This window comes from Manihot esculenta, chromosome 8 (genome assembly GCF_001659605.2).
Source record: "Manihot esculenta cultivar AM560-2 chromosome 8, M.esculenta_v8, whole genome shotgun sequence".
Lineage (NCBI taxonomy): Eukaryota > Viridiplantae > Streptophyta > Magnoliopsida > Malpighiales > Euphorbiaceae > Manihot > Manihot esculenta.
This window is the reverse complement of record NC_035168.2, coordinates 41,077,810-41,094,904: the sequence shown is the minus strand read 5'-3', so window position 1 is coordinate 41,094,904 and position 17,095 is coordinate 41,077,810. Positions and strand designations below refer to the sequence as shown.

The 17,095-nt window shown below is 38.7% G+C and overlaps 1 protein-coding gene across 2 annotated transcripts; it reads right to left on the bottom strand.

The window, feature by feature from the left end:
- Window positions 1-970: 970 nt before the first annotated feature.
- On the bottom strand, window positions 971-2,487 carry LOC110621365. Of its 2 annotated transcripts, none has more exons than XM_021765625.2 (4): window positions 2,057-2,487; window positions 1,695-1,805; window positions 1,425-1,595; window positions 971-1,205 (listed from the first exon to the last, which is right to left on the bottom strand). In XM_021765625.2, the coding sequence occupies exons 1-4, from the start codon at window positions 2,132-2,134 to the stop codon at window positions 1,110-1,112; spliced, it is 456 nt and encodes a 151-aa protein (XP_021621317.1). In that variant the 5' UTR covers window positions 2,135-2,487; the 3' UTR covers window positions 971-1,109. The 2 variants fall into 2 exon arrangements, with proteins under 2 accessions (XP_021621317.1, XP_021621315.1); XM_021765623.2 differs by having other exon boundaries at window positions 1,425-1,598; window positions 2,057-2,476.
- Window positions 2,488-17,095: the final 14,608 nt, after the last annotated feature.

Genomic DNA, 17,095 nt, shown 5'->3' with positions numbered 1-17,095 from the left:
TGTTAATGGCAGACGGTTTCTCATACATATTCACCAAAGCTACCAACAATCCTACAGTCGTTGTCTCCTTAACGATATTAAAAGCAACGTTTCTCACCAACATCAAACGGATCAACCCTAGTGCCTTCCGACCTATTTAATAGTTTTTGGCTTCTCACCTGACAATGGTTCATGGAGGTTGATTTGATACAGATAATCTTTAATATGCATCTTTCAGAAACCAAAATCTATTCCATTGAACTTCTCAATTTGAACTTTCGGATTTTTCATCGTCTTTTCAAATTGTTGTGATACGAACCAAAACTCTGATACCAGTTGTTAAGAATCGAACAATCACAGAATCCAAAAATAAGCACAAAAAGAAATCAACACACAAATTTAAGGTGATTCACCAATTTGGTTATAGTCTATAATATATTATTAGACTTCATATCTTAACATATGTTGACAGTAGGAAATGAATGATCATAATCAGTTGAGCTGTAAATAAGTGACTTATTTATTACTAAATTAAAATCTGTACTCACTTGACCCTAGTCAATAATAACTTATTTATTTATCTTATTAATTGATGTTTTAAAGTGAAATTAATTAGTATCAATATGTAGTGTCTACTAATTATGATAGTGATGTTGGTGGCAGTCATTGAAGACGCATAGTGGTGGCGGTGGCCATAAGTATAGAAGGTGATGGTTGTGGAGGCAATGATGCTGGTGCTGATCATGATGGAAAGGGTGATGACAAGGTGGATAAAGTGCTGACGGCAAAGACAATGGAGGGGAGGCAGTGCCGGTGACTGCATGGGAATCGTAGGGTAGTGTCATGGGATGAAATGTTAATTAACAGCTAAATGGGATTCATATGAACAATCTTATCTATCCAATCCACAAATTAATGGATTGATATAGTAGTTCTTTCTTTCCTTCTTTTTTCTTCTTTTTGAAATCATATAGAAGAGAAAGTGCGGGTATATAAGTGAAAAATTGACTTCTTTAATTATGCTCATAAATAATAGCACATGGACTGATAATTGACACCATATACATTTGCATGAATCATAAAGAGAGATAAAATTCCATTTCTCATTTGCTCAAAATGTAGAATTTGGGTCAATCTTGGTTATTACTTTCATTCCAGTTGCAGATAGCCTGTACGACTGCCTGTTTCACCACTTGAGCATCTACGCTATCAGCATCCCCTTGGTACTGCAAAAATTAGGAACATTTCCTCTTTAATGAAATTATAAGAATTACAAATTAAAATGCCGAGAATTAATTATGATCACTACCATTTTAGCAATTACAAAATGGATAATACTGAGGACGAACCATATGCGAAATATACGTAATGAGGGAAAAACGTAAAGCGCTTACGTTGAAATATTGCTATACCAAAAAAAAAAAAAAATTAGAGCAATTTCTTACGTCTCCTCCAACAGCTTCCAGTTGAAAATTGTCTTCACAGGAAACCCTAGCATCAATCACATCAAGGCTCAGCCCTTCGAAGGCTTCCAGTATGGAAACAAGCAAACCAGGGCAATTCTTCTCTGACAACACATTAATAAGGAATCCCTTTTTTAGGGTTTCCACTGTAACCTGCTGTAAGCATAAAAAAGAACAAAGACTTAGATATATAATAATTGATGCAAAGCAGGAAATTAGAAAAAAGAACAAGACAACACAATCATATTTCACCATAGGGAATTGATTTTGGGAAGTTCCTATCTCTTGATTCAGCCTTTCCACTTTTTCTTTCAACTCTCCTATATATTTTGATGCATCTACAATGATTGAGGTTTTATTCATCTGCAACATTAAAATCACAAATATTTCAGATGGAAAAATACCGAAATCAATACAAAAGAAAACATCAAAATCGCTAGTTTTTCACTTTCACGATCATCACAATATCATAAGCTGATCAGTTTGTGCAAGTTCTAGCTAGCTATCTTGTTTTGGTTGCACGAGTTTAATGTATGCTAAAGAAAGATTGTGAACAAAAAGAGGAAAAAGAAATGAATGATGGAGAGCTTGAAGATGGATGAAAGGGTATTTACAGAAGTAGAGTTGGTAACATCACGGAGCAATTGCAGCTTGTGATATAGAGCAGCCTTCTTTTGTTTCCGAGGAGCCATGTTGGTGACTCTTATCTTTAGCTGCCTGCGTTTCTTTGCCCTTGATTTTTCACCGCAAGCGTAAGAGGGTTTTTATAAAGCCAGAGGATGGCCTCTCCACCTATTTGATTGCTTGTGCATGAGTGCCCTCGTTTCCCCACACACCCCAAATTATAATTCATCTAATTTCTAAATTTACCTTATTAGCCTCATTCATTGCATGATGTTAAAATAGTTTTTATATAATTAAAAAAATTGTTGAATGTTGCAATAAATAATAAAATATAATTTAATTAGTAACATGCAGATGATTATTATTTAGTAAGATTTTCGTTTAATCTTTGTGACAAGACTACAAGGGACATATGCATCACCAACAATAACATTTGCAAAGTTTCTAGGTCACCAACATTCTTCATAATTGTATTAATGAACTAAAATTGATACGTTCACATATTGATAGCTAGTCACTTACATCAGCTGTTTTGTTATTATATTTATGTAAATAGTGAGGATGCAAATGTGAGAATAAAAATGTAGAAGAAAAACAAAGAATGATGAAAGAGAAGTTTGGAGTAGCATGGGAGAGGGACAAATGGATGACGGCGAGAGGAAGAGAGATGATATAAAAGAAAAACTCCCCCGTGAGAAGTGTTTGGAGGGATTGACAGCTAAACATCCTTTGACGCTTCCTTCGCTGCTTTCGATGCCTCTCCTCTATCTTCCATGTCTCCGATCACGAGCAGATTCCCTTCCCTTTACACGTACAACATTAACTGTCCTTCCCTTTGCACGTGCTTCTCTTCCAAAAAAAATGGGCGTGAACATGCAATCAAATCTTACATTCTAACTCTACTAAGCCATTAAAAAATATATAAACGTTGATTGTTTAATAAAATTAAAAATTACGAAAGCAAACCTTATAGTAACGTAACGTAACGTAACGTAACGTAACGTTATGAGTTGCAACTACTCACGAGCGACATCTTTCAATTAGTGGGAAATCATTTTTTTGTCAACTACTGTCAGAGTGTGTGTGTGTGTGTGTTTCTTAGAGATCTGTGTATAGCTAGTGTGGCCAGATCCTGAAAACGAAACAACAGAGAGAGCAGCAAATGCTATGTGGGTAGTGTCTGTGCACCCCCAGTATGTGTTTGTATATATCCCAACTCCTAAAAATGAACATATTTCAGGGGGATTAACCCATATTAGAGATAAAGTGGCCTCTATTCAAAACAAACAAAGCATAATGTACCCACCAATTCACATGTGTGTGGCTATTAACCCACATACATGCAAGAATCTGCCCCAACCTTGTCTCTTCCGCTAGCTACTTCCAATATCTGTTAAATAATAACAATAGTGCTGGTCTTTATGGAATAATTGGATTTGGTTGAGGTATTAACAATGGGCAAGTGATGATATTTTATGATGTAATTGATATACCATTACATTAAAACCTTTACACGATTAAGTAAAATAATATAGTTGTATTGTGTTATGCCTTTAAGCATAATCTATCCTCTAATTTTGGATGAATAGACTATATATCCAAATCCATTATTTTAGATCTTCATTTATAATGATTAGCATATCGAAATGTATTCATATAATAAAGAATAATATATATGCAGCACGTGCCCTTGTAAATTTCTTGATTTATTAATGATCAATTCAACTCCTTACAATGGAACTTGATTTAACTTTGTTGTTAGCGAATGACTAAGAATTGAGGTGGACTTGGTGCTTATCATCAGAAAGATGATGTTTAAGACATAAATTACTTATGAAATAAAATCTAATTAGCCCCATTTGATGGAAAACTATTTTAGTTCGCCAAAAAGGACTTAATTGCATTATTTTTTCCATCAAAATTTAATTAATTAATTTCTCAATCCAATATTATTTTATTTATTATTTTTATGCCATGTATGAAGATTCACAATAAAATAATATATATATACTAACTATAAGTGTGTTAATCTTATATGAGTATGTATAAGTGATTGAATTATTTTATATATTAAAATAATTAGTCAATCACTTATATTTATTTTTACTTTATTATATATTTGGGATATGAGATTTTTAACAGAATTCCAAATTAAATAGAGCTCTTTGGTTAGACATAATGATGTGATTATAGATTTGAAAGTATGTAAAGTCCACAGCCAACTGGATCAATTACCTTTTTACGATTTGATTGTGTTCCTAGGATTCTTAATTAGAAAGAAAATTAATTTATAATGTTTAACTGACATAATAAGAAATGTGATTTTTTTCCATTGGTAAACAATTAAAAATAATCTGTCATGACGAAAACAGACAAATGTTTTCCTAGGAGTACGTGCATCACACAGACTCAACCAATCTTGTTATTCTTATATTTCCGATGTGTAGTAGATTGTTTTCGAGTTGTTTCTTTAATTAGTAAGATTAGCCAAGGGAATAAGTAATTAAGGATCCACATGTTACAATGATCATCTGGGCTGACAGAAGGAATTTTTATACATGTGAAGAGTCTTATATACATACAACACTGGGTGAAGATAAAGATATGCACCAAGTAGTTGAAGTGGATTGATTTAGCCAAGTAGCTGGTAGATGGCTTGGCTATATATATATATATATTCCTAACACAACTTTTGTGGAATAAATTACATTAATTGAGGCATGTTATGTCAAAGGCATGATTGAATGTCCAATCACACACTGTTCAGAATGGAAAAGAAAATGTCTAATCACACAATACCTAGCCACCCATGTTGATACAAATAGTGCTAAATTTGGAAAACTGTCTCGTGACAAATCCTATTTTCTTCTTTCCAAACTTTTTCTTCCAATTGAGATTCCACTGCCTTCGTTATCTCTAATATTCAAAACAAACAAAGCAAGCAATCTCCCATGGTGGGTAATCATTTACAAAAACCTTGAGAAAAACAAATGTCCCCAATTAATTTGTCCAACTCATCATGCGAAAACATTCGCAGAACATGGATGTTTTTGGTTTGATAAGAAAGAATTAGTCGTTGAACTCATGACTTCCGTATGAAAGATTATTATTATATTGTGGGTTATTCCAATACTTAATTCATTTATCTCAAAAATCCCTCAGAAACCCCCTTTTTTTTCCATTTTATTTTTAGATATAAGAAGACAAAGTAAGAGGACCATTATGGTTGCAGGAATGAGCATACAGAGCAATCAAGCGTACCGCAAAGAGCAACAAAGCATACACAAAATTCAGTTGCATGTGAGATAGGCGTCAATTTCACAAGGCAATAGACAAAACTCTGATCGCTTTGTAGGATAATAAGTTAGAGATTAAAAAGGTGACCTTGCATAGGGTTCCCATCAAAACTTACGGACACAGCTTTTTATCTTTAAAATGGAGAGCCCCTTGTGATATACATGCTCGCAAACAACCCTCACAATCTCTTGACAGCTATACATATTTGTCTCCATTGAACTTTACAATCTATTTCTCAACATTATTATTATTTTTTTTATATTCATATATATATTTTGGTGTCATGGATGCCGCGTTGAGCCAATCTCTGTTCAACAAAATCTGGTATTAATTTTAGAAATCATTCCCTCAAAGCTCACCCTAACCTAAGGAATTATGTGAGATTGTGTAGAACTTTTCTTTGAGTTTAGAATGTTAATTTTTAATTATATATATATGAAGAATGTTTGCATATTATGTAGAATATGACTAGTGGCAGAAATTGTATGAAGGATATGAATTTTCATTAAAGGGTAAGTAATATCGTGCGTGGGGTCTCTTCGAGCGTGTGACAAATTGACAACTGGTAGTTTGCGATTGGAGTCCAGCCAAACATGCCACCCTTTGTTCTGACGTGAGATTTGTGACAATAAGAGAGGTTCACGGGCTAGGTTCTGGTTTTGTGCAAATGAAAGAGAACATTTTTATTTTTATATATATAGCTAGGTACCCTTCAAAATTGAGGCTCTCTTTTCAATTCATATTAAAACGTACCTAAGAGGTAAATCTGACGGAACATATTACAAGGTGTCCTTGTCCGAATTCCTCACATGTGGGATGTAGCCAGAAAAAATCCACAGGTGAAAGAAACGAAACTAAATGATAGCAGCAAGCAGAATGAAGATTAAAAGTATCCCATTCATATCACATGCAGGGTCTCTAGCTAGCTACCCACTAAACAGCTAATATTGGTGGTTTGAGGTAGATGGCTAACTCCCCCACAAAAATAGGAGAAGGGAATTATGGACTTCTTTTTTCTCCTCTCAATGAGAGTGAAAGAGAGATACAGGCATGAAAGGTGACAAAAACTCTACAAGAATGGATATGATGCGTGCCACGTAGCAATATGATGATGAGGATGAAGTAGTCGTAAGCTCATTTTCAATCTGTGGTTCGAAACGATAGGCTACCCATTTCTTTCCTAATTATTTGGCAGCAACAAGAATGTCATTATTGGGGTGGGAAAATAGTAGTAGTAAGAGAATAATATGGCAGAATTTTCAATATGGTAATGATGAGACACCGAATATAATACAACTTTATAATTGGCTGCATTTCCCATGAAATTTGAATGATGTCTCCTCAGTACCACCAATAATGGATAGGTTTAAATATTTAGTTTTCCATGTCTAGGAAATTAATGGGACAACTGAGATAGCAAAACCAGATAAGTTGACTCCACTATGTGTGAGCCTTTTACTCAAAAATCTACTGTTGAAGAAATATTTTGAGATGATCCCACCAACCATGGGTTATATGCTATTCAGAGTTTCAAGAGGCGATGCCAATATATCTTCTTAATTATTTTATCTATGAAATCTTATTAATAGAACATGAAATAAATAAAGATAAAGCAACTATTCCTATAAATAATTAACATTGTGCTAAACTTATTAAACCGTACAGCTAAGATTAATAACAATAAATTGACCATGTTGTAATTAAATAAAATAAAAAAAAATCGAATGTATGAATGGCATTGTCAAGTACACAAAAATAATAGTAACAGAGGACCGATATCAACTTTTCCCCCTAATAAGGTAAAGGTTAAATTCATTAATAGAAGCCACAAAACAATCACAAGAAAATATAAGAGAAAACTCGAGGCCTACGGTTACAAACCAGATTCTCTAAAGTCTAAAACAGTTTTAACTCCACAACCAACAAAACCCTAGGACTCTGAATCCAACTTAACCCGTTCCATACCCGAATTCCACTTTAGAAGGCGCCAAACTTCATCTCAAAGCTCCGGCCATCACTAAGGACGACAGAATAGGAATGATATACTTCTTTAACACTGAAGAACAAATGTATACATCTATCGCCAGATAGTCAGAAGCCATAACATTTCAGAGCCTAAGAAGAAGGAACTTGTTGCAATTGAGACACATGCTTTAATTGCTCAGTTAGTGAAAAACATACCCTCTCCATTATTAAATCAGCTGTAAATTCTGCTGTATCCAGTGAGGCTCGCAACTGCTTCGTTAGGAAGGTTGAGATGAATGGCGGTCGGTAATCGGCGAAGATCCCATCCCTATCTGGAGCCATATCGGTGGATTGATCAACTAAATCTGGGTTTCTTCTAATGGGCTTCGGGCTTATTGTATCTTAATAATATATTTTAATCAGGCCTTTAAATTAAAACTATAGCTTTTATGTGAATGATTTTATAAGAATTTTATTACCATTCTTTCAAAATTATTTATAATTTTATTTCATTATATGATAAAAAATTTAAATTAAAATTTTTAATCCTTTATTTTTAAATAAAAATTTTATAAAAATAAAATTCAGTTGAATTGAATTTGTATAAAATTTTTAATTTGAAATAAAAAAATTTAATTAAATCCACGACTCAAAAGGATGCAAATTCATCTTTGACAAAGGGAGAAGGTCGACCTTTTCTTCTTCTTTATTTTTGGTAATTTTAATTCTTATTCTTATGGAAGGCTTGATTTTAAAAAGGAATCTACTATGTGTCTATTGTTCAACAAAACCAGTTGAATGCCAGCATAGAAATTAAATATGAATCTATATATATATATATATATTCTAGAAATTGAACATACATATGTACACCTATTCTAAGGCAGGAAATAGATTAATTTTTCCTTCTCATAAGGAGCAATATTGCATATTTTAATAATTAATTATACACATTTTAATCCTTTTTTAATTTTAGTTTTAATTAAATATGAGATCTCCCGATTTTAATATTATTATTTATATATTAATATTTAAAAATCTTTTGATGAAATGTTTTAAAATTTTTAATGAAGAAACTTGTGAAAATTTAAAATTTTAATCTCAGATCACTCAACTACTTGACTCAATGGCATGCCATTGGTCTAGTTTATTGAACTGATCGATAATCATAATATACAACCAAGGGTGAATAATATGTGGCTTGATAATATTAATTATTTAGTTTGTATTCTTTTTAAATACAATTAAAATATTTATGTATTTTATAAATAAAACTCTTTAATATAAAAATAAGTTCACATTTTAAGTTTTATATCATTTAATTATTATCTAAATATTATTAAAATATGAAAACATTTCATTTAATAAAATGTTATTATTTTGTAACTTTATTTGATAAAATGAGTAAAGAATTTAATCTTATGAAATATATAAATATTTTAATTAAATATAAAAATTACATGATTAATTTTGATAAAATATAGTACAAGTAATTCATCCGGTTTATTAATTGGGAGGCCAAAAGAGTCCATACGTGTGTGCTTCTGAACAAATGACCCACTGCAGGAAACTCAACTTAAGAATTATCGAATGCTAATTGCATATGTAATGATGATAACCGCTTTGATTGAATCCGTACTAAGTTTTTAGGCCTTTTAACTCTACTAAAATTCAATACATTGATCTGCTTCGCCCAAGTTTCACTTTGATGAACTAGACTGAATTTGAGTCTACACATAAGAGGTCTGACCATATTTATTCCTCTAATTTCGTGAGACAACGAATCCGTGACACTCGGAATCGCGTCCATATGATATAGGATTAAATTAAATGACTGTCTGACAATGAAAAATGATATAGTATGTCTGTACGTACAGCCAATGTGACTACAATAGAAGGGTACTGCAGGACGGTGATTACACATCATTAGAGGACAAAAGGGAAAAAGGATAAAGAAAGTATAAGAGAAACAAATCAGACCAAACTTACCAAAATACACCTTGAGTCTATTTTTTACTAAATCTTAGGATATCAATTGGCGTCATCTATGGAAACGAAGGGGATCTTTTCATCATCGAAGTTCTCATCCTCATTTCACCTACTGAGATCTACATGATCAACCACGATAAAAACCATACTGAAAACATTCAAAACGACCTGAGCTCAACTCAAGAAGGACCATAATTCTTATTCTCTAGCCATCTGCCTCATTAAACCAACCCCCTATATTGTTTAACCCTTCACCGAGATCAGTCGGAACCATGTCTCAAACTACCTTATCTGACTAAGGGCTGCAAAGTATGGCTCTCAAGTTATAAAACACTGCCTAATGGCTAGGCAAATGTTGCAACAGAGATGGCTCAACACTCCGTTGAGTATACCACTTGTTGTTGAGGGGTTCAACGTCAATGAACCCCAACCCATATTAAACTATCAAGCCCTTAAACGGAACAGTAGGAGGACACATGACGGAGATGGAGAAGCTAGTCGGAGAAATGAGCTGACGGCCCAGACAAGGGGCAGGGTAGTGAGAGAGCTTATTGAGAATGATTGAAATAGCCTGGCCGGAACTGGCCCAAATAACTTTTGGATCCACTTTCCACTTGGCCCAAAAAGGTTAACCCAAGTTATTTAGTAGTTTCGTACTAGCTATTATATACAATTTACATTTTCTATAATCTGACGATGTGGGACGGTAGACGGAAGCCGCAAGCAGGCAGCTGGCCGTTACACTCGGTCCCGCTAAATTTACGACGTCCTCGTCACAACTGGATCAAATACAATTGCTAACTAGGACCGGACCCTTGGGTATTCTGGTTTGTTAGTACCTCGGGCGGCTCCACCTCGTCTCTCACGGGTAGCCCTTTCCTAGCAAGTCCACTAGCTCCGCACAATTTGTCTGACCATGGGTGGCTCTGATACCAATTGAAACAGCCCGGCCGGAATTGGCCCAAATAACTTTTGGACCCACTTTCCACTTGACCCAAAATGGTTAACCCAAGTTATTTAGTAGTTTCGTGCTAGCTATTATATACAATTTACATTTTCTATAATCTGACGATGTGGAACGGCAGACGGAAGCCGCAAGCAGGCAACTTGTAACGACCCGAAAATCGGACCATTACCGGCGCTAGGATCCAGATCGGCTTAAGGCCGCCTGGACCCGTAGCAAGCCTAACTTACCTCCTGTAAACCTGTTTAATCCCATACATGATCAACAATTACATGAAAATTTGAATTTTCTCATTCATTTACCAAACTCAACCTGTGCATGCACTATTCATATACATAATCATCAACCCCACACTGGAGTCCTCAACAATGCTCCAATGGGGTAACATAACATTTAATAAGTTTGATTTATATAAACATCATTAAAATCATGTACTCAAGAGGGATTAACAACATACTAGGGTCAAACACAATTCTATCCTCAATAACACCATTACATTACATAACTGTACTAAACATTACATTTCAATAGTTATCATGTCCACCACTAGCTATTACATGACCATGACTTTACTCTAGCTGACCTCCTAGTCTATCCCGTACCTGCAAACCTGGGGGATTAGGGAAATGGAGTGAGCTACTAGAGCCCAGTGAGCAGAATAATAAAACATTATATTTAAAACATATGATATCATGGAATACATCACATCACAGACAAATCACATCAAGGATGAATTTGTCACCAATAGCCCACTACACATTCCAATAATGCCAGGGGCGTAGAATGGACCTCACTGGTCTTTCTCTTACATAATGCCAGGGGCGTAGAATGGGCCTCACTGGTCTTCCATACCGTACCATAACCATATCATATCATAGTGAGGGCTAAAGGATCTTCCAACATTCATCCACATCAACAACATAATATGTAATGCAACATATTCGTGAATTCTAATGCAAGCACCCTAATATATATCACATGGCATTCATGATGCGTGAATCATGCTAAAACTTTCATTACTTACTTTAAAACATAAAGAGTCATTCTACTCACCTTAGGCTAGCTCTAACAAGACTCTGAAGCAGCTGACTCACTGCTGAAGTCCTCGGTTCCTCGGGTCCGAACCTACACAGGTGGACTCAAATGAGGGACCAAACATACGTGAACATGACTCTAAAATACTCCCCAAAAACCCCCTAAAATACCTTAAAACAATTATAGAAATCATGCAAAAGAAGGCTGGACAGGGCACTTTCGGCGGCAGGTTCGGCGGCCGAAAGGCCCTCCAGAGCCGAAAGTCATGCACCTTCGGCGGCACTTTCGGCGGCCGAAGGTTCCCTCCAGAGACAAAACTCATGCATATTCAGCGGCACCTTCGGCGGCCGAATCTCCCCTCCAGAGCCGAAAGTCCACTTTCGGGGGCAGGGTTCAGCAGCCAAAGGCTGGCCTCCACAGGCAGGTTCGGCTGCCGAAAGTCCTTTCGGCTGCCGAACCTGAGTTCTTCCAAAGGGCAGAACTCAGCCTCCATAATGCACAAATGCCTCCCAAATCATTCAAACATGCATTTACTTACTCTACAACATGCATACACACATACATAAGCTCCTAGGGGTTTCAAACTATCCTAAACCCCAACTACAACACATCAAACATACATATACAATTCACATTGCTCCTAAACACAACATTAACCAAAAACTCAACATAAACCTAAACATGCATTTCTACCCTAAGAAACTTTATGAAACTTAACCAAAACATGAAAAGAAGTGAGGATCTACTCTTACCTCTTAAAGATCGAGAGGGAAGACGATCCAAATCGGAGATGGGGGAGATCTCGCTCCTTGGGTCTCCAAGTTCTACAACTTCACTTCTTTTTCTCAAAAATCTTCAAACTAAGATAAAACTTGTTAAAACTTGAAAGATTGGAGGAAAAACATCAAAACGAACCATGGGAGAGCAAGAACTCACCGTTGCCGAAAATGGGGAGAAAACTCGCCCGTTTCGGCCATGGAGCCCTTATATAGGGGTTGGCCAGACCACCCTTCGGCTGCCTAAAGTGCCTCCAAAACTCATGCAAGTTCGGCGGTCGAACATGAGGTTCGGCGGCCTAACCTTTGCCACTTTCGGAAGCCTAACTTACCCCCCTAAACTATCCAATGTTCGGCGGCCGAACTTGGAAATGCCCCCATAGTCTTTTTCATTCAAAACTCAATTTCCTTCTTACTTAAAATCATAAAATACATTAAAACATTTTATAAAAACATGATTTTACCCTTCTAGAGGCTTTCGACATCCGAGATTCCACCGGACGGTAGGAATTCCGATACCGGAGTCTAGCCGGGTATTACATTCTTCCCCCCTTAAGAACATTCGTCCCCGAATGTTCACCAAACAAACATAGCATGGCATAAAAACATAAACACATAACACATAACACTCACCTTAGAAGAGATGAGGATATTGTTGGAGCATGGACTCCCGTGTCTCTCAGGTACACTCCTCGATGTTGTGGTGATTCCAAAGGACTTTCACCATCGGGATTTCCTTGTTTCTTAGTTTTCTGATCTGGGTGTCTAGGATTCGTACTGGCTGCTCAACATAGGTGATATCTTCTTGGATCTCCATATCAGGCTCACTGAGAACCTTGCCCGGATCTGACACGAATTTTCTCAACATAGAAACATGGAAAACCGGATGGATTCTCTCTATTGAAGCAGGTAAGTCCAGCTTATACGATACATTCTCGACCTTCTGCAAGATTTCAAAGGGTCCGATGTACCGTGGAGCTAGCTTACCTTTCTTCCCGAACCGAATCACCCCTTTTATCGGAGACACCTTGAGCAATACCAAGTCTCCCTCCTGAAACTCTACTTGCCTTCTGCGGATGTCTGCATAACTCTTTTGCCTGCTCACAGCAGTCTTGATCCTTTCTCTGATTATGGGCACCACCCTGCTAGTGATCTCTACTAGCTCAGGCCCTGCCAAGGCCTTCTCTCCTACTTCCTCCCAGCACACAGGCGACCTGCACTTCCTTCCATACAAAGCCTCGTATGGAGCCATCCCTATGCTAGCATGATGGCTGTTATTGTAGGCAAACTCCACCAAGGGTAGATGCTGCCTCCAAGAACTGCCAAAATCTAGCACACACATTCTGAGCATATCTTCTATTGTTTGGATGGTCCTCTCTGATTGTCCGTCCGTCTGTGGATGGAAAGCAGTGCTGAAGTCCAACCTGGTACCCATGGCGTTCTGCAGACTCCGCCAAAACCTAGAGGTGAACTGGGGCCCTCTATCAGACACTATTGAAACAGGAACCCCATGCAACTTGACAACCTCATCAACATACACCTGCGCCAATTTGTCCACAGAATAGCCACTCCTGACCGGGATGAAGTGAGCAGATTTGGTCAGTCTGTCCACAATCACTCATATGGAGTCCAATCTGTTGGACGCTGCCGGAACCCCACCACGAAGTCCATAGCAATATTCTCCCATTTCCACTCTGGAATAGGTAGTGGGTTAAGCATTCCAGCCGGCTTCTGATGTTCCAGCTTCACCCTCTGACATATTTCGCAGGCTGACACAAACTGTGCCACTTCTCTTTTCATAGCTGGCCACCAATAAACTCTCTTCAGATCTTGGTACATTTTGGTGGCTCCAGGGTGAACACTGTATCTGGCATTATGAGCTTCCCTCATAATGTCTCCCTTCAGTCCCACGTCATCTGGTACACACAATCTATTCCCATAGCGGAGGATCCCCTTGCTGTCAAATCTGAACTCCTCATTCTTGCCTGACTGAACAATCCTGGCAATCTTCACTAATTCTGGGTCCTCGTGTTGTTTCTGAGCCACTTGCTCCAGAAACACAGGTGTTACTCTCATCTGGGCTATCAAAGCACCTGTACCAGACAACTCCAACTGCAACCCTTCATTAATGAGCTCGAAGAACTGCCTCACCACTGGTCTCCTCTCTACTGAAATATGGGACAAACTGCCAAGTGATTTCCGGCTTAAGGCGTCTGCCACAACATTCACCTTACTCGGATGGTACTGAATCTTGCAATCATAGTCACTAAGCAGTTCTACCCATCTTCTCTGCCTCAGATTCAACTCCCTCTGACTCAAGATGTATTGCAGGCTCTTATGATCGGTGAAGATCTCACATTTTACCCCATAAAGGTAATGCCTCCACATCTTGAGTGCAAAGATTACAGTTGCCATTTCTAGGTCATGTGTAGGGTAATTCAACTCGTGCTTCTTCAGCTGCCTAGAAGCATAAGCAATCACCCTTTCATTCTGCCTCAACACACAACCCAGTCCCACACGGGACGCATCACAGAAAATCGCGAAGTCTTCATTACTCGCTGGCAGAGCTAACACTGGTGCCAACGTCAACCTCCTCTTTAACTCTTCGAAGCTCTCTTCACACTGGTCAGTCCACACAAACCCCTGGTTCTTCTTGGTCAGTCTGGTCATAGGAGCTGCAATTTTAGAGAAGTCCTGAACGAACCTCCTGTAGTAACCTGCCAAACCCAAGAAGCTCTTGATCTCTGTCACTATAGTGGGTCTAGGCCAGTTAGCTACAGCTTCCACTTTCTTGGGGTCTACCTCGATTCCATTTTCTGACACAACATGCCCCAAGAATAAAATGCTCCTCAACCAGAACTCACACTTGGAGAACTTGGCATACAAGCCGTGTTCCCTCAAGGTTTGCAGAACTAACCTCAGATGATGGGCATGCTCCTCTGCATTCCTGGAATACACTAAGATATCATCTATGAAGACAATAACAAAGTGATCCAGGTATTGGCTAAACACTCTGTTCATGAGATCCATGAATGCTGCAGGGGCATTGGTTATCCCGAACGGCATCACAAGGAACTCATAGTGCCCATATCTAGTTCTGAACACCGTCTTCAGCACATCCTTTTCTCTTATCCTCAACTGATGGTACCCAGATCTCAGATCTATCTTGGAGAAACAACCTACTCTTGCTAGCTGGTCGAATAGATCGTCGATCCTTGGGAATGGGTACTTATTCTTATTAGTGACTTTGTTCAACTGCCTGTAGTCGATACAAAGTCTAAGGGATCCATCTTTCTTTTTCACAAATAGCACTGGAGCACCCTAGGGTGAGGTACTCGGTCGGATGAAGCCCCTATCTAGCAACTCTTGCAACTGCTCTTTAAGCTCCTTCAACTCTGCTGGTGCCATCCTGTAGGGAGGGATAGAGATCGGTCTAGTTCCAGGCATCAACTCTATTTCGAACTCTATCTCCCTAACAGGTGGTAAACCAGGCAGCTCGTCTGGAAAGACATCTAAAAACTCTCTGACCACGGGCACCGAGGCGGGCTCTCTGACATGACTATCCAGCTCTCTCACATGAGCTAGGAAACCCTGACAACCCCTCCTGAGCAGCCTACGAGCCTGTAGGGCTGATATCAAACCTCTAGGTGTACCCCTCCTGTCTCCTCTGAAGACAACCTCTGACCCATCCTGACATCTGAACCTGACTACCTTGTCTCTGCAGTCCAAGGTAGCACCATGGGTAGATAGCCAATCCATCCTTAGAATGACGTCAAAATCTGTCAAATCTAGAACCACAAGGTCGGCAGAAAGGCATCTTCCCTCCACAAAAACTGAACTACACTGGCAGACTGACTCTGCCACTGACGGGTCACACTTGGGTCCACTGACCCATATGGGACATTCTAACCCAGAGACCATCAAACCCAACCTCTCGACGGCCCTCGGAGCAATAAAAGAATGTGATGCAGCAGGGTCCATTAAGGCATAAACATCAGAACAACCAATGATGAGATTACCTGACACCACTGTGTTTGATGCATTTGCCTCCTGCTGAGTCATAGTAAAGATCCGTGCTGGAGCTGATGGACCTTCACCCCTGAAACCCGTTGAAGAAGAGGCTGCCCCTCTCCCTCTGCCTCTGCCACTAGCCTGAGTCGCGGCTGGAGCTACTGGTTGAGCCACACTACCAGAAGCTGTCTGCTGGGACTGTGCCACAAAAGCTGCTCTAGGACACTCCCGTGCCATGTGTCCCTCCTGCCCACATCTGTAGCAGGCTGTCGTCCCAAACCTACATACTCCTTTGTGCGGCTTCCCACACTTCATACATACTGCATTATCTGCACCTGAGCTCGAGCCACTTCCTAATCCCAGACCTGACTTGATCTTGTTCCAGAACTTGTTCTTCTTTGGCTTCTTGGTGGTGCTGCTCCACCTCTTACTGCCTGAACTCAAAGAAGAAGAGTCTAACCTTCCCCCACCTGGGATCTTGGAACCAGAAGGCTGTGCTACTGACTGCTTAACTTTCCCTTCGATGATTGCACTAGCTTCCATCCTCCGAGCCATATCCACTATGGCATGGAAACTCTCCCTCTCTGCTGATTGGATCGAGGAGGAATACCTGGAATGAAGCCTCATGATATACCTCCTTGACTTCTTCTGATCTGTGTCCAAAATTTGCCCAGCAAACGGCAACAGCTCCAAGAACCTATCTGTATACTCATCCACACTCATCTCATCCATCTGCCTCAACTGCTCAAATTCAATCATCTTCAACTCTCTTGAACTGTTAGGGAAAGCCCATCCTGCAAACTCATTTGCAAACTCATCCCATGATAGGCTATCCAACCTCGGGTTCATATAATTTTTAAACCACTCTCGGGCCTTCTTGCACTTCAGTGTGAACCCAGCCATCTGAATGGCTCTACTGTCATCAGCTCCTATCTCATCTGTAATCATCTTAACCCTCTCTAGGTACACAAACGGGTCATCACCTGTTTCAA